The 20048-nt window shown below is 42.9% G+C and overlaps 6 protein-coding genes across 6 annotated transcripts; 3 read left to right on the top strand and 3 right to left on the bottom strand.

The window, feature by feature from the left end:
* Positions 1-1474: 1474 nt before the first annotated feature.
* On the top strand, positions 1475-2639 carry BCIN_14g00670 (hypothetical protein). Its single transcript, XM_001550001.2, has 3 exons — positions 1475-2225; positions 2281-2372; positions 2431-2639. Exons 1-3 carry the CDS (start codon positions 2030-2032, stop codon positions 2464-2466), a joined length of 324 nt encoding a protein of 107 aa, XP_001550051.2. The 5' UTR covers positions 1475-2029; the 3' UTR covers positions 2467-2639.
* A 114-nt stretch (positions 2640-2753) lies between these two features.
* Positions 2754-3396, bottom strand: BCIN_14g00660 (hypothetical protein). Its single transcript, XM_024696965.1, has 2 exons — positions 3277-3396; positions 2754-3228 (listed from the first exon to the last, which is right to left on the bottom strand). Exons 1-2 carry the CDS (start codon positions 3328-3330, stop codon positions 2944-2946), a joined length of 339 nt encoding a protein of 112 aa, XP_024552779.1. The 5' UTR covers positions 3331-3396; the 3' UTR covers positions 2754-2943.
* Positions 3397-3802: 406 nt separating this feature from the next.
* BCIN_14g00650 (hypothetical protein) lies at positions 3803-7075 on the bottom strand. The gene is made up of 3 exons (XM_024696964.1): positions 6565-7075; positions 5780-6516; positions 3803-5732 (listed from the first exon to the last, which is right to left on the bottom strand). The coding sequence occupies exons 1-3, from the start codon at positions 6818-6820 to the stop codon at positions 3918-3920; spliced, it is 2808 nt and encodes a 935-aa protein (XP_024552778.1). The 5' UTR covers positions 6821-7075; the 3' UTR covers positions 3803-3917.
* A 1384-nt stretch (positions 7076-8459) lies between these two features.
* On the top strand, positions 8460-11661 carry BCIN_14g00640 (hypothetical protein). Its single transcript, XM_024696963.1, has 5 exons — positions 8460-9419; positions 9477-9588; positions 9638-10032; positions 10083-10662; positions 10713-11661. The coding sequence occupies exons 1-5, from the start codon at positions 8619-8621 to the stop codon at positions 10844-10846; spliced, it is 2022 nt and encodes a 673-aa protein (XP_024552777.1). The 5' UTR covers positions 8460-8618; the 3' UTR covers positions 10847-11661.
* Positions 11662-12546: 885 nt separating this feature from the next.
* Positions 12547-15083, bottom strand: BCIN_14g00630 (hypothetical protein). Its single transcript, XM_024696962.1, has 7 exons — positions 14766-15083; positions 14513-14709; positions 14286-14410; positions 13923-14234; positions 13461-13865; positions 13231-13381; positions 12547-13070 (listed from the first exon to the last, which is right to left on the bottom strand). The coding sequence occupies exons 1-7, from the start codon at positions 15019-15021 to the stop codon at positions 12957-12959; spliced, it is 1560 nt and encodes a 519-aa protein (XP_024552776.1). The 5' UTR covers positions 15022-15083; the 3' UTR covers positions 12547-12956.
* Positions 15084-16093: 1010 nt separating this feature from the next.
* Positions 16094-18830, top strand: BCIN_14g00620 (hypothetical protein). Its single transcript, XM_024696961.1, has 3 exons — positions 16094-16528; positions 16582-18430; positions 18483-18830. The coding sequence occupies exons 1-3, from the start codon at positions 16113-16115 to the stop codon at positions 18588-18590; spliced, it is 2373 nt and encodes a 790-aa protein (XP_024552775.1). The 5' UTR covers positions 16094-16112; the 3' UTR covers positions 18591-18830.
* The last annotated feature ends 1218 nt before the right edge of the window (positions 18831-20048 follow it).

The raw sequence follows: 20048 nt of genomic DNA, 5'->3' as shown, positions 1-20048 counted from the left end.
TATATTGTTGAAGAGCCTTTAGGATTGAATACAAGGTTTCGAACAATGCCGCTAAATTTCATCGAGTGTCCGCTGAGACTATATGAGGATGGACTCTTGAAATCGGTTGATATCTCGGCTTCTCTGCCGGCCTCTTTGAAACATCTTCTTGAAACTACAAGTGGTATGTCGGACCCCGAATCGAGGCGGAACAAGCCTGGCATGATAGTCCGACCTTTATAAGTTTAAAAGGAGAATTCGCGTTCGAAGGGCGCCTGAAGAATGTCAACATCGAACAGGTTCAAGATATAAATAAAAAGGAAATTTGTTTCTACCTCTCCTTCGAACTGGAAATTCCCACTATCACATGCAGTTTTAGTTTTCCGAAAGCGACGATGTTTACGAACTTCGGCGTCAACACCTGAATCGCAGTCTTCTGTTGACAATCGTAGTACTGTATCTAGTCGATTCGATGGTCACACGTTTGGCACACGTTGGCACATTCACTACAATATTTTCTCTGCAACTTCAGCGTATGTCTTTTGCCTTCACACATGCACTTCAACTGACGATAGAAGGTTTTGCCGCTGTTCAAGTTGTTTTTATCAGTATGAATATAACATCCGTTTGAGTTTGATGGGCAAACTGATCTTGAGGTCTTGCAGTGTTGTTGATAAATGTGTTGAAGTGGTAGCCTCTGCGATCTCCGTTAAATACTGCATTGGTCCTGCTCTGCGGTTTTTTTGTTGATTTAAAGCTCCTATCCTCTTATGTTTCTTCATCCTCCAGCAGCTTGGTTTTCCATTGAAAACCAATATTGGATTGTTCAAATAAGTTCAGAAATTGAGATTCCCCTCAGCCCTAAGTGATTTCGAACCGACCAACTCTATTCCGAAAGAACTTCAAGTATGACGCCAAAGACGGAGAGTATTGGTTTCACAAGTGGTGTGGAATGGCGTTAGATTGTTTTTCGACACTATCAATTATCAACCTTTGTAGACTTGGAACACAATTTTCCTGAAGACGGATATCTATTGTAGCCTTACTTTTCTACACATGAATAATTAAAAGCACCCTGAATTCCATTCTTAGCTGTATGCTGTACGCCACAGCATATTTCAGACAGACAAAGTCGATGTTTTCCTTTATCCATATATGCTTTGATTATTAAATTCCTTTAAGTCGCAAAAGTAACGCTATAATTCATCTGAATACACAAGGTGAAGGCTGTCTCAAGAAGACCATCTGAAATGGCGGTGGAACCTTGCCCAATCAGAAAATTTCCGATATTTCGGGAAAATCTTCATGTAATACTAATGCCCTAAAAACTATCCTTGGAATCTGATTGTTAAATTTACAGAGACTTGTAAGTTCAATTTCAATATTCCCATTTATTAATTATCTATAACTCGCAACAATTGCTCACATTTGAGGTACATAGACAGGGTAGCTTAGTGTTCTACCGCCATCTCGGATGGCTCTCTCAAAATCCAAAGGTTACTACCCCAGCTTTAGATGATTCAGAAGCTCATATCGAGGATCGAATGTGTTTTAAAAAAAGAAAACGGTACTGTGAGGATCGACCCCATAGATACCCTGCGGGGAAGCCCCATTGTAGATCGATGCATTGGACCCACCAAGCTTATCCGTAAATGCATGTCACCGCTTGACCTTAGATTACTTGACGCAACATTGTTGTACCTGAAAAGAAAATCTAAGCTTATTAACCGCTCAGCCTGGAGGTAGAAACTTCTGTATCACTTCAAGTAGAGATTAATGCACACGAAGATACTAGATCCCAATGAGCCATCTCCCGGCTTTTACTGGGGAGGGCCTCTGAGACAAGAGCAGCTAAGAAACTCAGAATAAACCCATAAAGTCCTTTAATATTGGATGACGATGCAAACAAAGAAGGACTAGAGGGGGTTGAAAAATAATAAAAGACGTGGGTGCTCCCCTCCTTCAAGTCGAATCTAATCATCACATCACGCCTCACCTCGCAGCATCTTCTTCATTCTTATTTACTCCGAGCCTATCTCAATCAACCAAAATGCATTTCCTATCCACCCTCACTCTTGTGTCCGCTGCAACTACTTTTGTGGCGGTAATGGCATCTCCGGTCTCAGTCGATGTTGAAAAGAGAGATGATCACCTTTGCAACACCGTCCGTCCGTACTGGGTGCCATATTGCTGCCCTCCTACCTCCCAAATCTCCCAAAAAAACTATGCCATCTTCGAGTGCACCGGTAAGTGCTACTCTTTCCTTTCATGTGCATTGCAGGATGACTGAGAATCATATAGAATTGACTGGAAGTACAACGATAACCACTGTGGACGAACAGAAAGAGACTTGCAAGAAGCAAAATCAATCTGCACTTTGCTGCAAGAGAGATGTAAGTACCAACTTCTTTCGTGTGTTTATAGAATGACTTGCTGATGCGATAGAAACAGTCTTTTGGAAGGCCTGATTGTTTACCGGTAGTTTAAGCCTAGAGGAATGGCTTTGCACAATCTGTGGAACGTCTCAATATAGGACAAAGTCGAGGGACTTCATACTCTATGGAGACGTTGAAAGTTGACAGATCATGAATGATGAGGAGATGAATGAGAGAAAAGTTTTCGTTTCGAAGAGTAGCTCAATACTATATTTAACAATGTCATATTATCAAATTCCTTGTTTTTACTTTGATATCGTGCATCTAGATGCTGATCATGCATATAGAATTATCTTCACAGAACATGTACATATTGAGCCAAGACTTGTACACGGTTGTTGCCAAATTCAGTTTCCTCAAATTACTCAGCCGCAGTTGCACTTAACTACGTATCTACTCCAAGGAAATAGAGCTCGGTCTGATTGCAAGTTGCGTCTGGAATGGTGGTACCCTGACAGTCTTCCACTGGGTCCAAATTTGCCTCGCGTTTTGCAGTCTCCTCGCTTGCCCCTTCTCATTTGACCGCCTCTTATGTGCTTCTTTGCTCTTCCTCTGTTTTCTTTTTAATCTCTTCTCTCTCCATCAAAACCTTCGCCAGGCGATCCAACCCAGCTTTGGACGGATCCATCTCTATGTTTCGATGTTCCATGTTTCGAAAAATCGTCCCATCTCTCCCAAGTTCCGAATGATTACGATAGTAGGTCCAATGGTTGATCTGGCAGACACCTCTAGTTTCTTCCCCTTTATGTCTTACACAGAAGAGTCGATTACAGAGCAAACATTGTTCCACTATATGTGGGCGCGAAAGGATGAACTGTGAGCGGAGTTAGTATTAGCTGGGAGGGGTTGAAAGGATATCCACATTTTTTCTTTCCTTCATCTGTTTACAGATGTGGCATATAGGCGTGTCTGCCATGCTTAATTTTCTTCTTCTTGTTCTAGAGGTAGATTTCGATGATTGATGGGATATACGGTGTATGGCAATGTTGATGTGGTTGATGAGAATATATGAGGTTGATCTTGATTATTTACATTCTTAAATAGAAGAAAACAAGGAGCGCAGTCGTCATATGATTGATTAATCACTCGAACTAGTAACGATGAGCCACGTCGCTAGAAATCCAAAGTAACCTCACGGAAACTTCACTTCGGAGCTCAAACCCCAATAGGACTTTATCTTCCGACGATGCAGTGAACGCAAACGATGTCATTCGCCAACTGGGCTTCCTGATAACGACTGGGGTCTTGATAAACTCCGGTATTAGAATTCTGAGAGGATTCCTTCATTATCTGAAGAAACGCGGACGCTGTACGCTAAGAACTATTTCTCCAGTCGCACAGTGTAACAAATGAATCTTCGCCATTAGAATATTCGGAATTCATTTTCATGGAAATTGGTTGCAATAACAAGCTTTTATGTATCACTATATACTAAAATTATGTACCGCCGTTTGCCTTTCCTTCACCAGATATCACCCAGATCCTGTGATTCCATCTCTCATCTCAAACCGTGATTGAAAATCCCCCACTTATTTCCTTTTCAACCTTCACAACTACATCGCCCTGAGTACTGACCTGCGTATTCGCATTTGTACTGTATTGCTTTCCATTGCCACTCGAACTACTGTCCAATCCCAAGAAGACAACCCTCTCAATGCTTACCCCAGCATCATATCCAAACTTTCCAGATACATCAAAAGTTTTTCCATCCCAGTAGAATTCAATCAATGAATATCCTTCTTGCACAATACTTACTCCATCATCTAGATACAATTCTCCTTTAGCGGTTCCATCAGCACCAACTGGGACAATAATCTCAAAGTTTTGTTTCCTGACTTCTGTGGTCGTCATCCCGCTTTTGATACGTTGAGGAACGATGACTCCACCGCGATAATGAAGGGGTATATCTGTGATATTTTGATCTGTGATTTGAATTGTTTTTGCGTGGCCAGTCACTCGTGCATGTGTGTAGAAATCATAGTATATGTCCTTTGGAAGATATAAATCCACAGTCGTAGAGTTACCTTCCATAACCGGACTAACAAGAATTCCCGGCCCGTAGAAATATTGTGTCTCTAATCCAAAAGTAGCGGGATCAGATGGGTAAATGTAAAACATAGGATTGATGAGTGGCGTTCCATCAACGGATTGTCGATACAAAGCTGTGTATATGTAATCTATCAATCGATACCGTATATCGATCGCCTTTTTAGCTGCTTCAGTGACGGCAGGCCAGATATAGAACTCCTGACTGATAGCTGGAGGATAACTGTTGTGATCACGATAGAATGGGGCAAAGGCACCGAGCATGGCCCAGCGAGCACATAGTTCCTCGGTAGTATCTTCCGCAAATCCGCATATATCGGCGCCAACCATGGGAATTTGATATATAGATGCAAAAGCTAACATGCCACGGATAGACATACGGTAGTGAAGCCAATCACTGTAATTATCTCCAAGCCAATGGCCTACTTTGGTACCCGCACCAGCGAATGTGCTGCGTGTAATGATCAATGGACGCTCTTCTGGCCGGCGATTTGCCATTGCGTCATAAGAAGCGGTCGACATCATGGTTCCGTAGAGGTTATGAGTGTCATACATGGCAAGACCATTTTGGTGGATTACATCTGTATTGATTGTTTGGTTGGAGATTCCTCCCTCGGCGGCGTTCCAGGAAGGGAGGTACGCTGCAGCATTATGAATTGCGTATTTTGGGTAAAGCAAATCACGTCCGGGCAAACCTTGCTGTGTCCCTGATGCTCGTTTTGAAGGAGTCACTTGAGTTGGCAAGACAATCTTGGGATCTCTGCTGGTGATTGATCGTCGGCTGCTTGCATCTGTACAATTGGTTGTCCCAGAAGGCTGGAATGCACAGGGGAATCCAGGTAATGAGCGAGGTGGTGTTCTGACTGCAGGTGGGTCAGGAGGGAACCCTACTGCTGATGCGAATGGATTATCGCATGGGAAGTAACATGGGAAATTTGATGGTTCATTCATATCAATCCAAAGTCCATCGATATCAACGCCAGTCGCTGGATCGAAGAATGTAGAAAACTCATTGTTCCACCAGCTTACAACGTTTTTGGAAAACCAATCTGGGAATACAGTAACTCCAGGCCATACTACACCAAGCCAAAGAGATCCATTATCTCGCTTGAGAAAAACATCATCGACAACTCCACGTTCGTAAGCAGGATTATTTTGATATGCAACTGCAGGATCGACCATGAGGATTTGCTTTTGGTCATGGCTGTGAAGATAGTGATTGATGTCTTGCATCATATCTAATGGGAAACGTTCCGGATCGAGAGTGAAAGTCTTTCGAAAATTAGTTGTGTAAGTTTCAGGCATGATGTAATCCTTACCTTTCTTGCATCCATATAATCAATGTCTGTCCACATAACCTCCAGAGGAATTTCTGCCTTCGAGTAATTGTAGACAACCTCTGCGACTGCAAAAGCATCCTGATAACCATAGCGACAATTATGGAACCCAAAACCCCAATAAGGCATCATTGAGGGTAAGCCAACAAGCTCTGAATACTGCTGAGAAAGAACAATTGGATCGGGTCCCGCTAGGAAGTAGAAGTCTAGAACACCCCCAAGAGTATTATACTCAAGATACTGATTTCGACCATTTGTGTTGTTGATCATTATATCCATACCATTGGAATTCATGAAATATACTCCATGAGTACCACCAGTTCTATGCTCAAAATATACCGGGTGGTTTCCGTATAAATTGCTACCTGCTGGAGTTCCATAGGCGTCACGAGACCATAGCGTGCGAACATAATCTGTAGTGTTTAAACGGAAGGCATCGGAGTGCTCGCCGAGACCATATAGATTTGGGTTAGGCGGTAATTTCGTTCTCAATCTCAAATATTGCGATTCGAATACAAGACTTGCAGCGGAAGTATCGAACAGAACTTCGCCTGTCTTTGCTCGTGTAATCGAGAATGAGAATGGAGAGCTAACGTAATGGAATTTAATTTTGGCATCTTTTGAATTGGCCGACGATCCAGTAGGACGAGGAAAAACTGATTCTGGAACTTGGTAAACAACATTTGCAGGATCTTGGATTAGCACATGTATGCGATCATCTAGTACTAGTTAGCAAGAGTAGGAATCTTGATCTAGAGCCTGCCAACCTGTCTCGTATACCACTTTTAAGGATAGACTTGCCAAGTCAGTACCGTAAGTATTGCAAGCAGGTCCAGCCAGAGTCAGATCTGCGAATAGGGTTGATCCTGTTCTCTTGACATTAGAAGCTTTGTAACCTGGACATTTCGAGAGAGGAAGTGTGGCGTTCGTATGGTGACTTGTATCACGACGTAAGAAGTCAATATTTGCTGCTGAGACAGCTCTTGCTGTAAACAACAGCCAGAAAAGTATGTTCTTGACCATGTTGATGGGATTGACGATATTGACTGATTTCCCAAATGTCCCTTCACTTCTTATACTCTGTCAACCGGGATGGGGGATTAAGGGGCAGATTCAAAGTAGGAAGTTCACTTGTGATCGGCATGGAATCGTGCATGTATCCAGCTGTAACCGTGCATGAGACAAGTCGACAACAAATTTTGACATGCAAGTGATAATTCCTAGAACGCCATTTTGTATACAGGTTTTAGGGTGAATCGCACCTCGATAGTTTTCCACAGGGGAAGATGACGGAGATCGCCAGAGACAAAATACTTTAGTACAATTTTCCTCGGCCGCTGGCCGTCAAAACAAATGTTAGTTTAAGCTTACTATTGGAAGAAGCAATGCGTAAAATTGAACGGGCCGATTTGCACAATTTACCCCTCATTTGGTCTTCATCCCCGCGAATTCTGCATGACAGAAGATGGGGTCGTCTCGGTTCCCTCGCTAGGCTCTACCCCACAATGACACTGTTCTGCTCATAACATGGGAGTGAATCCTACGAGAGATGAGGGGACACAAGGTAACGCCTGGTCGATTCTGACCTGCACCGGTCGGGGTTGTTTGTCGACGCCCGCGATAAGGTTAGCCAGCAGCCCGCGATATCAAACACGCATGTACTGCATATGCGCTCCTATACGCATGGAAATGATGGATGCAACAGGGAATATTTCACCGCTTGGCCTCCAGGTTGTTCGCAGATTGAGATGTTGTATGAGGGAAGTCTATGTAGCCAGTGCTAGGTGTACAACGTGCAAGCTCCCGTGCCAGGTCATGTGCTTGTCGGTGTTTCCTCGGACATAAAGTCATATGATCAAAGTCTTGGCATGAGATGAGTTGTTTGTCCGCCATCAACAGCCGATGGTTGAGTCCAATCTCGGTTGGGTTCCATTCCGAGACCACTTCTCTGTTCATCTACTAACCTCGCCGGAACTTGTTTGGAGACCGTTAGAAATTCCAGCTCTCCCTCCAAACTTTCTGAATCTATGGATTTCCTCTCATAGCCGCATGTGTTTGAAATCGACGTGAGGGTGCATAGTCTACTTCCTTGGTGACACTGTTCTGTTTGAATCTTAACGCGTTTACAACCGTGTTGATCCTCAGGAGCTTCCCGTTCGATTTTGAGTTCTGCAGCACTTGCATATAGTTGTGCTATAGCTGTTGCCTCCGCAGATGGCCTGTGATGTTCCTTTTGAGAGCACAAATGCTGCCAGGACTAGACCAAATCATGGTTTCACATCGAAGACTTCAGATTCCTCTATCGGACATGAACATTTTTGCGACGGTGCCTTTGGACTCCCGGGCATTCCGATAGTTGATCGGGTAAGTAGAACTTGTTCGCCGGCACGGATATGAACCGACGTATCCGACGCAGCCGGAATATCCGAACATCCAAGTCATGGTCGATACCCATTAATCATCGTGTGTTGTATTCTTGCCATCTCTCATTCTCATTGATCCAGAACGAAATACTTCCACTTGATTCGGGTTTCTAACACTGTAGAAGCATACTCTACACTGGTTTTTGTAGTCGTCGGCTTCAACGGCATTATTTCGGTACACTCTTCCGCATAATCACGGGTGTTGTCAGATAAAATTTTCGCCCCACTAACTCCTAATTGAAGCAATGTTCTATCGAGATACGATTCACATTGTAGTGGTATAAAAACTAAGATCATCTCGTAGCTATTCGGCTCGGATACTAGACTATCTTATCAATTGTGACTATCATCTCCTGCCACCCGCATACTTATGCAAAGCAGAATCACAATCCTGCATAATGGAGTGGCGCATCAATGGAGAATTACCCCGGGTGACGATCCAAGGCCCACACGATACTGAGGAATCATCTTCAGAGGAGAAAAACATCACGAACGGGGAGCTGGAGTCGTTCATGTCATATCAGGGTTCTACTTTTGATATGGATACATTCTTACAGAACAATCTAGATATCAATTCTCAATGGCAAATGATGGACCCGGTCCTTCCGCCCCAATCCGTTGGAGAGACAAGCAATGGCCCTTGGGCATTTGATACAGCTAACGATAACTTTTCAAGTACTTACTTCCCGGAGGCAGCTGAGATGGACACCTCTTTCAATGGATGCAATACTTTTGGTGATCATCTACCAAATTCCGAGTCTGACGGCTGGCTTACATCATTTTTTGAGTCACCCGAGTCGATACTTGGCCCCTCTTTGGAAGATACCTCGTATACAGAGCCGCAATTGCCCTGTGAGCTTGATCAACCTAAAATTCAGATGTCTTTTGAGAATACGGGCCTGGATAGTGGTGCATCTAAAAAAGACTCGCCAATTGGCGAGATTAAAAAGGAGGTGCCCGAATCGGTACCATCAGAGCCTCGGACAGAACCCTCCAATACTGAAGATCAGGCAACCCTGCCCCTTAATGGATCAACTGTAGCAACTCCTCAAAACATGGAAGACTGTTTGATAAACTTTCACAGTGGAGTAAAAGCGCCGAAGAGAAAGAGAAAGGAGTTCAATCGAAGGGAAAAGTTGAAAGTCCATTTGGTTAGACAAGCTGGAGCGTGCCAAAGTTGTCGAGCTCGTAAGGTCGAGGTATGTTGATTTAACTATATCTATATTCATCACCGGAGCAAGGATCTAATATTGCAGTGCACATCTGATGGCGTTTGTGATCGATGCTTCAAGTTGGCAGGCGATCCACTTATGGCTCGACAAATTTGCATCCGACATAAATTGAAAGATGTATACCTTGGAGTTACAGGTAGTCAGAACCACCCAAAGATACCTTTTTAGATGCTAACTCAACATAGACGTTCAAACCAGATTGCTCACATCTGGGAAAGCGCAAGTATATCAGCTACTTAATGCACTTGAAGGACATATGGCAAAAGTTGAACTTCGCGCCGACTGTTCCATGGCGAATTTTCCATGCCGCTCGCTTCCTTGCAAAGTGATGGTCTGTAGATCTGAGGATTTCTGCCGGTGGAGAAGTTTGACAAAAATGAACGGTGTTTACATAACGCACAAGTCGTTGCGAGATAAGACATATCTAGTCGTACCAGACTCCCTACCTACCGTTGATGAATTGGATTTCTTCGGCCGGGAAATCCTATTATCTTCTCCCGAGAGCCACTCTGGTAAAATAACACACATTTTGGATAAATTCCTCTACATCTATTGCAAACAATATTTTGGGTCACATCTAGTAAGTTTAATTATTCTGAGAGAATTTGGATTCGCATTGACCGATAACAGGCATGTCTGTGTAATGCCGCATTCAGAATCACGAGCTTGAACAGCCTTGTCTTCTATGGAGTGGCAAATATTCACTGCCATCCTCATGGCCAACTTGATGTAGTCAACACAATCAATGACACTTTCTCCCCAGATACTGTCCGTGAACAGGTCCGCCTTAAAGCTTCTGAGGGTCTCGAAGAATCTGAAAAGTATTTCTTTTCTGAAATTGAGAATCTCTGCAAGAAGTCTGCAAGCAACAAACAAACGCGTGTCATTGCCGGTATATGTTTGTTAAGACTGATGCTCTTCTACCGGGAACGCGTCGTACGAATCGATTTGAGATCTAACCTTCCGAGATGCAAGACAGATGAAGACCTAAAAAATTGCATTCACCCAGGGAAAACAGATCCTCAAAAACGATCCGAACAGTGTGGGTTCATGTATAAGCAATTGGCCGTGGCATTCAGCACTCTTTGTAGAGGTGACAATACACCACTGACCACTGAGTGGGAAGCTGAAGCTGCTGGAAGAGTAGCTCCAGATGCTCCCATGCTTGCAAATACTTTCTCGGAACTTAAGATCGCATACACGGAATTCTGTAAGCGGTCGCCACGATCCTGATTCGAAGCATTACTAATATTGATGTAGGCGAAAAGAATTTGACCCATAGGGATGATGATGTGTTCAAGACTTTGATTGTCGATCCAGCTGAGAAAGAGAGGGAACGGGTAGCGAAGAAGCAATCGAAGCCGCTCAAAGTTCGGAAACAGCCCAAGGGATGAGAATAACATTCGATTCCACAGTCGACCTTGATTAACTTCATGGCAAACTGCTCTCCTCCCGACTCTATGGGGCTCGTAGCAGCGTTATCCATTGGAAGTTTGTTCGTGTTGATGCTTTCAAATCTTGGCACGTGTTTATCTGCTCAAAATCCAGGAAGGTTGGCTCCAGCTGGTTTGAATTTATTTTGGCTTTATTGTACCATCAAGAGTTCCCATTGAGAATTTTTACCCGAATTCGCCACCAATCTAAATAAACCAGGAGCATACCTATCCCACATTCTACAGCCATGATACTACCGAGAGTGAAACCGATACTTCCTCTTCTGGTCGATTGTTACAAGACATGCCTTCTACCGCACAACACAAATGACAACTAAACCTCCGACTTCAACGATCTTTGTCATTTAAAAATACATCATCCAAGCTCAAATAGTCGGAGAGAAAGAATCTATGCAATTGTGTGCCGGGACACATACTATCTGGGAAGTGAGAGGCGAACATCCGTACTTTTGAGGCATCGGCCAATTTCGACATTCCAAAATTAACTATACTATTTGAACACTGTTCTGTGACAGGAACTGCGGTGGGAGACGTTATTGATAGTACAACTGGTGGCTGGAAACTCTGGACATGAAAAAACTGTTAGAATATATGTCTTCGCATTAATTTTCTGCTGTTACAGTACTTCCAGAGCTTAAATAAGTTAAACCGAATCACAATGATAGGGAGGATATACATGTATTTACCTTGACCTATCTAGACAACCATATTAGCAGAGATGCAATCATCAAATCGAATTGTAGAATAATGGTTCATTGAATGAGAGGCGTGGATTGGCTTGTTGAATCTTTTGTCTCCAACTCTTCCTACCGTCGCATTGTGATGTGTGGGATTTGTCTCACAACACGCTTGTATTGCACAATACTTGTAATGAATACAGAACAAGTCTTTTCATGGAACTAAAGATATAACTCAGGAGAAATACAACATGTGACCCCTTGAAATCGAGCTACTTCACTATTTTTCCACCTTCACAATTGAATTCAGCCGTCCACCCGACCTTAATCTTTCTTCCCGTGAATGTCATTCCCACGATACACTACCTCCGACTCCGTGCACATGTATACCTCCTTTCCACTCTTCACACACAGCCAGCACAATCCCAACAACAGAGAAACACACAAACACACAAATACCCAAATACAATACCCATCACGTCACATCACATCACATCACATCACACCAACTCCCATCGACCAACCCCCTCATGTATTTCGCCCAATCAAACCAAACGAACTCCTCACAGCAATCCGAAAAGAAAAAGAACTCTCTTTGGAGTCTGCACCTTCTCAAAAGATACCCAATTTAGATTGTATCTGCCTCGGTGACTCGACAACTCATCACCATCACCATTCTCATCACCATCACCATCACCATCACAGCGTATGATATTATAAAGTAATAGGAATTAATAAAATACCACGAATATCCTTATCACGAACCTCTCTTACTAGTACCCTCCCTCCCCTACCTTTACATCACTCGTACTAAGTGCTATGAATAAAAATCCATCTACAGTTCTAAGTTTCGAAATCGGACTCGAAATCGGACTCCTCATCTATAGTATTGCGAGTTTGAAGAAATTTGTTGGCGGTGTTGCGATGAGGTAGATGAGATGTCGTTTTTTGTAATGGGGATTTTGCATTACCATGATGAAAATATTTGGAAAGGGACAGTATGTTGGCCTCTGATAAATAAAGAGCTATACTTGTAAGCATGACTAAATACATTATTCCATGTGTCATAGTTTTATTCTTGGAGAAGTACTCAGTCCTTGGCAGAAATCATCCAGTCGGGCACTCCAAATTTTTAGCACGCTTATATATTCAAAAAATTCGCATCAAAACGTATCATAACATCTGGATTTCACCCAAAATATTCTTGTAAATATCCGATTCCCCCTTACAACGACTTCAGACATCCCAAGTTGATACACAAATGAAAAGCTCCCATTAGCTACATACAACCCTCCAACCACAAAAGGCATGAAATGACTCCAAGCTCAGAATTGCGATTGCTAAGCTCCCGAATTGCTCAGAGGGAGATTAAATCAATCTACTGTCCGTGGATGCATCTTCACGATGAAATCCTTGTTGTACAATATTCCACCCGCGGAAGTGTATATTCCCTTTTTGAAGACTTCGATATCGAAACGTCGGACAATCTTTAGATAGTATGTTAGTTTTTTCACCATTAATATCCTGATCCAGGCGTCCTTCACTTTTCCCTTCTCTCTTTCATCTACTGTCCACCTATTCCACCAAGTACCCTCCCAATCCTCCAAATTTGAATGTTCTAAGAGCGAACGGAATTGAACTACTCACCTCGGAAATCAACTTGTAGGTTTCCATCATTGCAATCTCTTTTCCCAAACAAACCCTTGGCCCCACTCCAAAATTAAACATAGCATGTTCCAATTCTATATCTTTACCATTCATCCAGCGCTCTGGCCTAAAAGCATCTGGGTCGGGGCCGCTTTTTCGCGTCAGCAGGAAAGAAATAGACGTAAAGGGAACGCAGAGAAGGAAGAGGAGGCATCAAAGTAGACACTTACAACAAAATTGGATCCCTTTGTACGACCGTAGCTTGACTCGTAACATCTATCCCCCCTGGCACGAAAAATCCATCGATCATCTTCCCCTCTGGTGGAACGATTCTCGGAAGCCAGTTAGTTACGCTGGGGTTTAAACGCATGCCTTCTTTGACAGCACCCACTAGATATGGAAGATGAGCTCGTACTTCTGCATCCTGGACTGGTGTTGAAAGTAAGCCTTTCTCTTCAGCGTCACGGATTTGGGCCAATGCTTTAGCGTAGCAACCTGGTGTTGTGGCTAAGGACCGGAGAATGGAGCCGAGGGCAGTAGCGGTTGTGTCAGCGCCGGCTTGGATGAGAAGGGTCACGTTGGAACGTTTTTGTAGGGGAGTAAGTGGCTTGTCGTTCATTCTTGCGTCGAGAAAACTGCGAAATTTCATTATAATGCCCCTTGAAGAAAAGATTTGAGATGGAAATACTCACTGCTGTAAGAAGTCTGGCTTCTCTGGATATACGCCCTGAGATGTTTCATATTCGCGCTGTGTGATAGCACGGTCGGCTTCATAAATTAGATATCCTACACCAAGTTTACTGCTGGGCTCGGGTAACAGCCACGAAGCAATCCCTGGAAGATTTATGATGTGTTTTCGAAATAAGGTGAATCTGGCTGCAAAGCCAACGAGATCAAGAGATTCTCTCCAGTGGTGAAGTAAGCCTCGTTCATCTCGACTATTTTTCACGAAGCCCCATGCTTGACCGAATGAGAAGACCGTCATAATATCGGCCGCGAACTCTCTGCCAAGGGTTAGTTGGTATTTTGTGTAGGTAAGAAAATGGATGACTTACGCTACCTTATCACTGAGATCAACTGTTTCACCCGCATTTGCCTTCTCGGTCATAACCTTAGTAAAAAGAAGTATCTGATCATCCATGCTCTTCTCCCAATCTTTTCGTAAATCTCCGATTGCCCACTGCAGATTTCATGTTAGCGAGAATGAAACAAGCTTCCGGATCGGTTGTTGGGGTAAAGAAAATATCAAGTCATTTTCATTAATAATGTGTTAAAACCTTACCGGTGCAGCCCCTAACGCTTTTCTCATAGGTGTGTGCTCGACAGATGGAAGGGTAGAGAATAAATTTGGTGGACCAAAGAGACCAGTGCCATAGAAGGTAGACTTTTCATTAAGGCTTCGGTCCCAATATATCTCTTTCAATGAAGATGGTCGTGGAAAGAGGAGCATCTCAGGGGCAACGCGAATTGGTGCATCTCCTAAGAACTATTAGACCAGTTTCTATTTATATTATCATCTGGAAAACTGGACATACTTCCATATTTCTTTATCAGGTCATCTACCCACTGATGTTCCCATCTTTTTGCCGAAATAATCGCTAGAGGTAGAGAAAAGCAAGATGAATACCACGGCCCACGAAACTTTGCCAAAGGATGCAAGTATAAATTGTAGAATATACGATAGGCAATAGAAGTAACTATCGTGAGAACCAAAAAGTTCAATATTGGGTAAACATGTATGTTGGAGAGAAGCATTTTGACTGGATGATGATTGCAGATCGCATTGAACATTGAGCATTGTCTCACGTCGTACAATAGAAGATGCCCATTATATAAATGTATTTCCAACCGCCGAGGATGTAATGTTCAACCGAATACTCCACTGAGAGAATCTTCCGAGGTGTGTCCCTTCCAGAAAATGATGCATATTTTTTACGTATGTATCGTCCAGGTTGATCGATTAGAGGCAATCTGATAGGCCCCATGAGTGATGACATGGGTGAGATTGCCACTTTTATATGAACATTGCAATGTGCCATTTCGACAATCAATGAGTCAAGTACCGAGGGCGGCATTACAACCTATCGGGACATTTGCCAAGATGGAATTGATCTGGATTTTACCCCTCATGGGTATTGTCAGATAGACGACCATCTGCAACCTGCAACCTGCAACCTGCAAACTGCAACGGACAATGAGGACCATGGAGATAATGATTTGACGAGATGATGAAGTATGCTCGTCATCATGATCTGCAATCGTTCAGCTCCCACCGTTCTGCAGGTGGATGAGGGGCTGCCAAGATTTCAACCAGTAACCTCTCGAAGAAGCAATGACTGCGTATGCTGGTTGAGATTGCATATGCACGAAGCCGAAAAATTGGATCATTGACTGAATCGCCGTTTGATGATAAATCGACATGCAGCCAATCAATTCACCCACAATTGAAAGATAGCCGGTATCAACGGTGTTACGTTGTCACTCAATGTTGTTACCCGCAAAGGAAGGAAGGAAAGAAATTAAAGTTGACGAAGCCGAAGCGGGAAGGTAATCTGCACGGGCCATCAGTTGGAGGTCACGTGTCTCATCATCCCACGAGCAAACTCAGTAGAGGGAGAGAAGAGGAAGAGAGAAGAGAGAAAGAAGAGGGAAGAGAGAAGTTCCTTCCCTTTGAAGGGCGCTCACTAGGTAAATGTCTACTACCAAGTGAAGTATCGTTGGTACTGGGCACTTGGTACTGGGAGCAAACGGAAGAAGAATCATATTTCCCTTTCATATCAGAGATGTCCTTTTGATCTTTCCTTCCATCTTCACAATCGTCGTTCATTTTCCATATTTCCTTCGGTCAATCGTTTACCACCCCGTTTCATTCATTACATAAGATGCTTCTTCGGTATAGAAGTAGTCTCTTCTTCGCCATTGGGGCTCTCTTTATTCTTTGGACGTTGTTACGAAATCACAGAAAGATCGTAAGCCATGTGGTTGAACAATATAAAGGTACAGTGACGACAGAACTTGTGAAAGCAGGTGGTTTTGAAGAGGTACCTACCATTCAAGCTGTCGATCCTCTGATGATTGAAGTCGCAAAATCACAAGAAGAACTGTTCTCCGCTCCACAAAAAGCTCCACTTGGTCCGCCGACCCTCATCGAACCTACAATCGTGAGCAGCAGAGTTACCATCCATTTGTCCATACAAAATCCCGAGGCTACGACAGCAAAGACGTCCTCTTCAGAAACCTCAACTGCAGCGGTCACCGTTCAGGATGAGTTCGTGAAAGAGAACGCGATACTTGGACAGTAAGTTTGTAAGAACTCTCTTGAGCTGTTTATCTGCTGAACATCTTTGTCAGGGAACCAAGTGCCGGTCAAATATATGGGAACACACTGGATGGAGTTTTGGGAGTGGGCTCGCATACTGAATCTCACTTATCAGTTCTCAAAGAGATTGATATCTGGAAATCGTATGGCAAATCGAGACCACTTGAGTACAACCCATATCCCGACTACAATAGTGAAGTTTGGAAGTCAAAGAATAAAGGGTCCTATGTGCCATGCGATGGAGCAGATGGACCAATCCAAAATATCTTGGTGTTCTCAGGACATTCGAAAGTTTTTGAAGAACCGCAGATGGGATCATTCTCGCTCTTTGATATCGACAGTAATTTATGCTTTGAGAGAGAAACTAGACTTGGTTTATACGGTTTTGCGGAAGATTTCGTGGACTCGGTTAGGACTGATTCACTCGCTGCAATGACTCGTCATAAACGCGACGTACCTACAAAAATACAATGGGATGATATCAATTGGGGATTGCTTCAAACTCAATGTGTTGAAAAGAACACCAACCGATACCTGGTTTCCGAAATTTCCGAACCAATTGATGGAGAAATCATGGTTTCTGCTCCAAATACATCGTCGGCATCGAAAGGCTCGAAGGCAAAAGAAACCAAAACCAAGAAGAGAGTACTTGGCACTATCCTTAATCGAAACCAGAGTGATGAGAACGAGCTGAAAGATCATTTTGCTAAGGCACAGCTGGCAAAGGCAGTCAAAGCCGCAATTGATGTCAATGGGCCCCTTAAATCGCGTACAGCAATTATGCTCCGATCATACTCTGGAAAAAAGTGGAACGACAATGACAAACAAAATGTTCGTTCGCTTATTACAGAGCTAGCTTTGAAATCTGGAGGGGAGTACGAGATTTTCTTGCTCGTACATATCAGAAATAGTACTATTGCCATAGAGAACGATGCAGACTACATTGAAGCTCTTCAAAAGAATGTTCCCAAAGAATTTCATGATATCGCGGTGCTTTGGAATGAAGCTTACGTACAGGGATTCTACCCACTCATTCCGAAAAAGGTTACTAACGTACATCAATCTCAATGGCTTCCCGTTCAGATCTTTGCACTTGATTATCCACAATTTGACTTTTATTGGAATTGGGAAATGGACACTCGATATACTGGCAATCATTATGATCTTCTTGAGAGACTCACAAAGTTTGGAATGGACCAACCAAGAAAATATCTATGGGAACGCAATGAACGATATTATATCCCATCAATACATGGCTCCTACAATACTGAGTTCCGCAAGACAGTTGAAATTCTCTCGGGTAAAAATACGATATGGGCTCCACCAAAGATTGCAAATGTCATTCCTACCGGTCCGCCGCCGCCTGTTTCAGACCCGGCACAAGATAATTATGAATGGGGCGTGGGCGAAGTGGCAGACTACATATCTGTTGCACCAATGTTCAATCCCGATGGCACTGGATGGGTTGGAAAAAACGATGTCTGGGGATTTGACGGACGTAATGATACTCCTCGTCGCACAACTATTATTACCCATTCAATGTGTAGCAAGAAGTTACTGGATGCTATGCATACCGAAAATCTCAAAGGTAATCATGTCAGCAGCGAAATGACACCTCAGACGGTCGCTCTACTCCACGGATTCAAAGCAGTATATGCACCACTTCCAATATTCTTTGACAGAGCTTGGAATGGGGCGAGTTTGAATAAATGGTTCAACCCTGGACCGAAGGGAGAAAGTGGTAATTCGTCGGATAGTCCATATGGTTGGGGCAAAGAGAAAAGATTCCTGGGAATGACATGGTATTATAGAGCTGTTCCCCCAGGTAGATTGTATAATAATTGGATGGGATGGGAGGATCATGAAATTGGTGGGGTTAAGGTATGCTTCAATCTTAGTTTGGTTCGTGTATAGTGGCTACTAACGTACAAAGTGGGAGAAAATACACGGCAGGCCGTGTCTTCCTCCACTTCTACTTCATCCTGTCAAAAATACAGAGAATACGAAATCTGGTTATGCTACAAAGTACGATTTTCCTTGATGATTAATGGGTATAGATATGTATTGGTTTTGGTCCGGAGGAAAATTAGGAGCTGCGAGCAGACGCACACAAACGAGAATTTGCCTGCTATAATTGCTATCAAAAACGGAAATCTTTGGGGGGTTGGACGATGGGTATAAAGCAAGTGCAGGGCACATAAAATGTGGGATTATTTGCTTGGCTGAATTTGCTACATGAGGATATAATGAATGGATTTGCTATCTTACGAGTGTTTGTTCGACTTTTCCCAACATATGCTTGTTTGACTACTATGTTGATGAAAACAATTAAACTAATGAGTTGTGACTCTTGGGGGGGGGCAGTATTTTTTCTTTTACTGATCGTAATTCGAGAGCTACAGAGTGAGTTTGATAGACAAGTGGAGGGAAGATGAATGATGGATCAATGAATACATAAATGAATATCCAGGGGAAGCTTTGGATATGAATACCACCAAGAAAAGCTTTGATGGATCTCAGTATGGATTTTTGAATTTAGAGAATGTATTGATAAGATGGTTGGTGGTCTTTGGATTGGATTATGGTGGCTAAAAGATTTCTTCTCGGTGGGTCAATGAGTTGGGGTTTATTTTGGAATATCAATCTTATCCTGCCGGGAGTATTCTTTATGATTTTTTATGAGTTTTTGCGTGTTGTCGGCGGTTCTGGGCGGAATGGAGCTGTTTTTGAGAGCTTTAGATTGTTCTGATGAGATGATTGGAATGTTGGCGAGATTGTATGGCAACGAAGAAAAGAAGAGAAGAGAAGGATGAGTTTACTCCGATTGTGTAATCTGAATAGTTGAGTATGTTTGTGCGGCTGGGGAATGATACATACTTTGGAAGGTAAATGTTTGTTGAGTGGAAATTAGAGTGATTAGGTTGGTCGTCTTACTATATCTTTTAAATGATGAGTTGTTCTTCTCCTTCTGACATCTAAGCATTTTAGGGCTATGAGAGACCTGTATGTTTTTGAATATAATTTCAAGAGGGAGAGTGGATTTATTGGTATGGTAGGGAAATGTATGGGAGAGTTGGGTTGTAGAGGGCTGGGGACTTGATGGTCTAGACTCTAGAGACGCGAAATCTAAGGAGACGAGTGAGAAGGTGTGAGGATGCAGGATTTGTGATTTTGATTGTTGCTGCTGTTTTTATTTTTGTTTTTGTTGTTGTTATCATTGAAGTTATCTCATACTTATTTTTCCATTTACAATATCAAATACAGATTTATGTGAGAACGAATCCAAAGCTCTGGGACCGAACTTGATGTTTCTTTGAGCGAGAAACTTGTTGTGGTGATGGTTTTGACTGTAGATGGGTTAGTGAATAGCTGGAAAGCGATCAAGAGCTCTGCTGAGTTTCAAAGTATCAAAGTATGAAACACGATTACATATCAAGAAATAAGATTGATAAAGAAAGTCTGGTAAGTTTCTGTGAGCAGTATATAAGCTAGTTTTCTT

This window comes from Botrytis cinerea, chromosome 14 (assembly GCF_000143535.2).
Source record: "Botrytis cinerea B05.10 chromosome 14, complete sequence".
Classification (NCBI taxonomy): domain Eukaryota; kingdom Fungi; phylum Ascomycota; class Leotiomycetes; order Helotiales; family Sclerotiniaceae; genus Botrytis; species Botrytis cinerea.
This window is presented reverse-complemented; position numbering and strand designations above follow the sequence as displayed.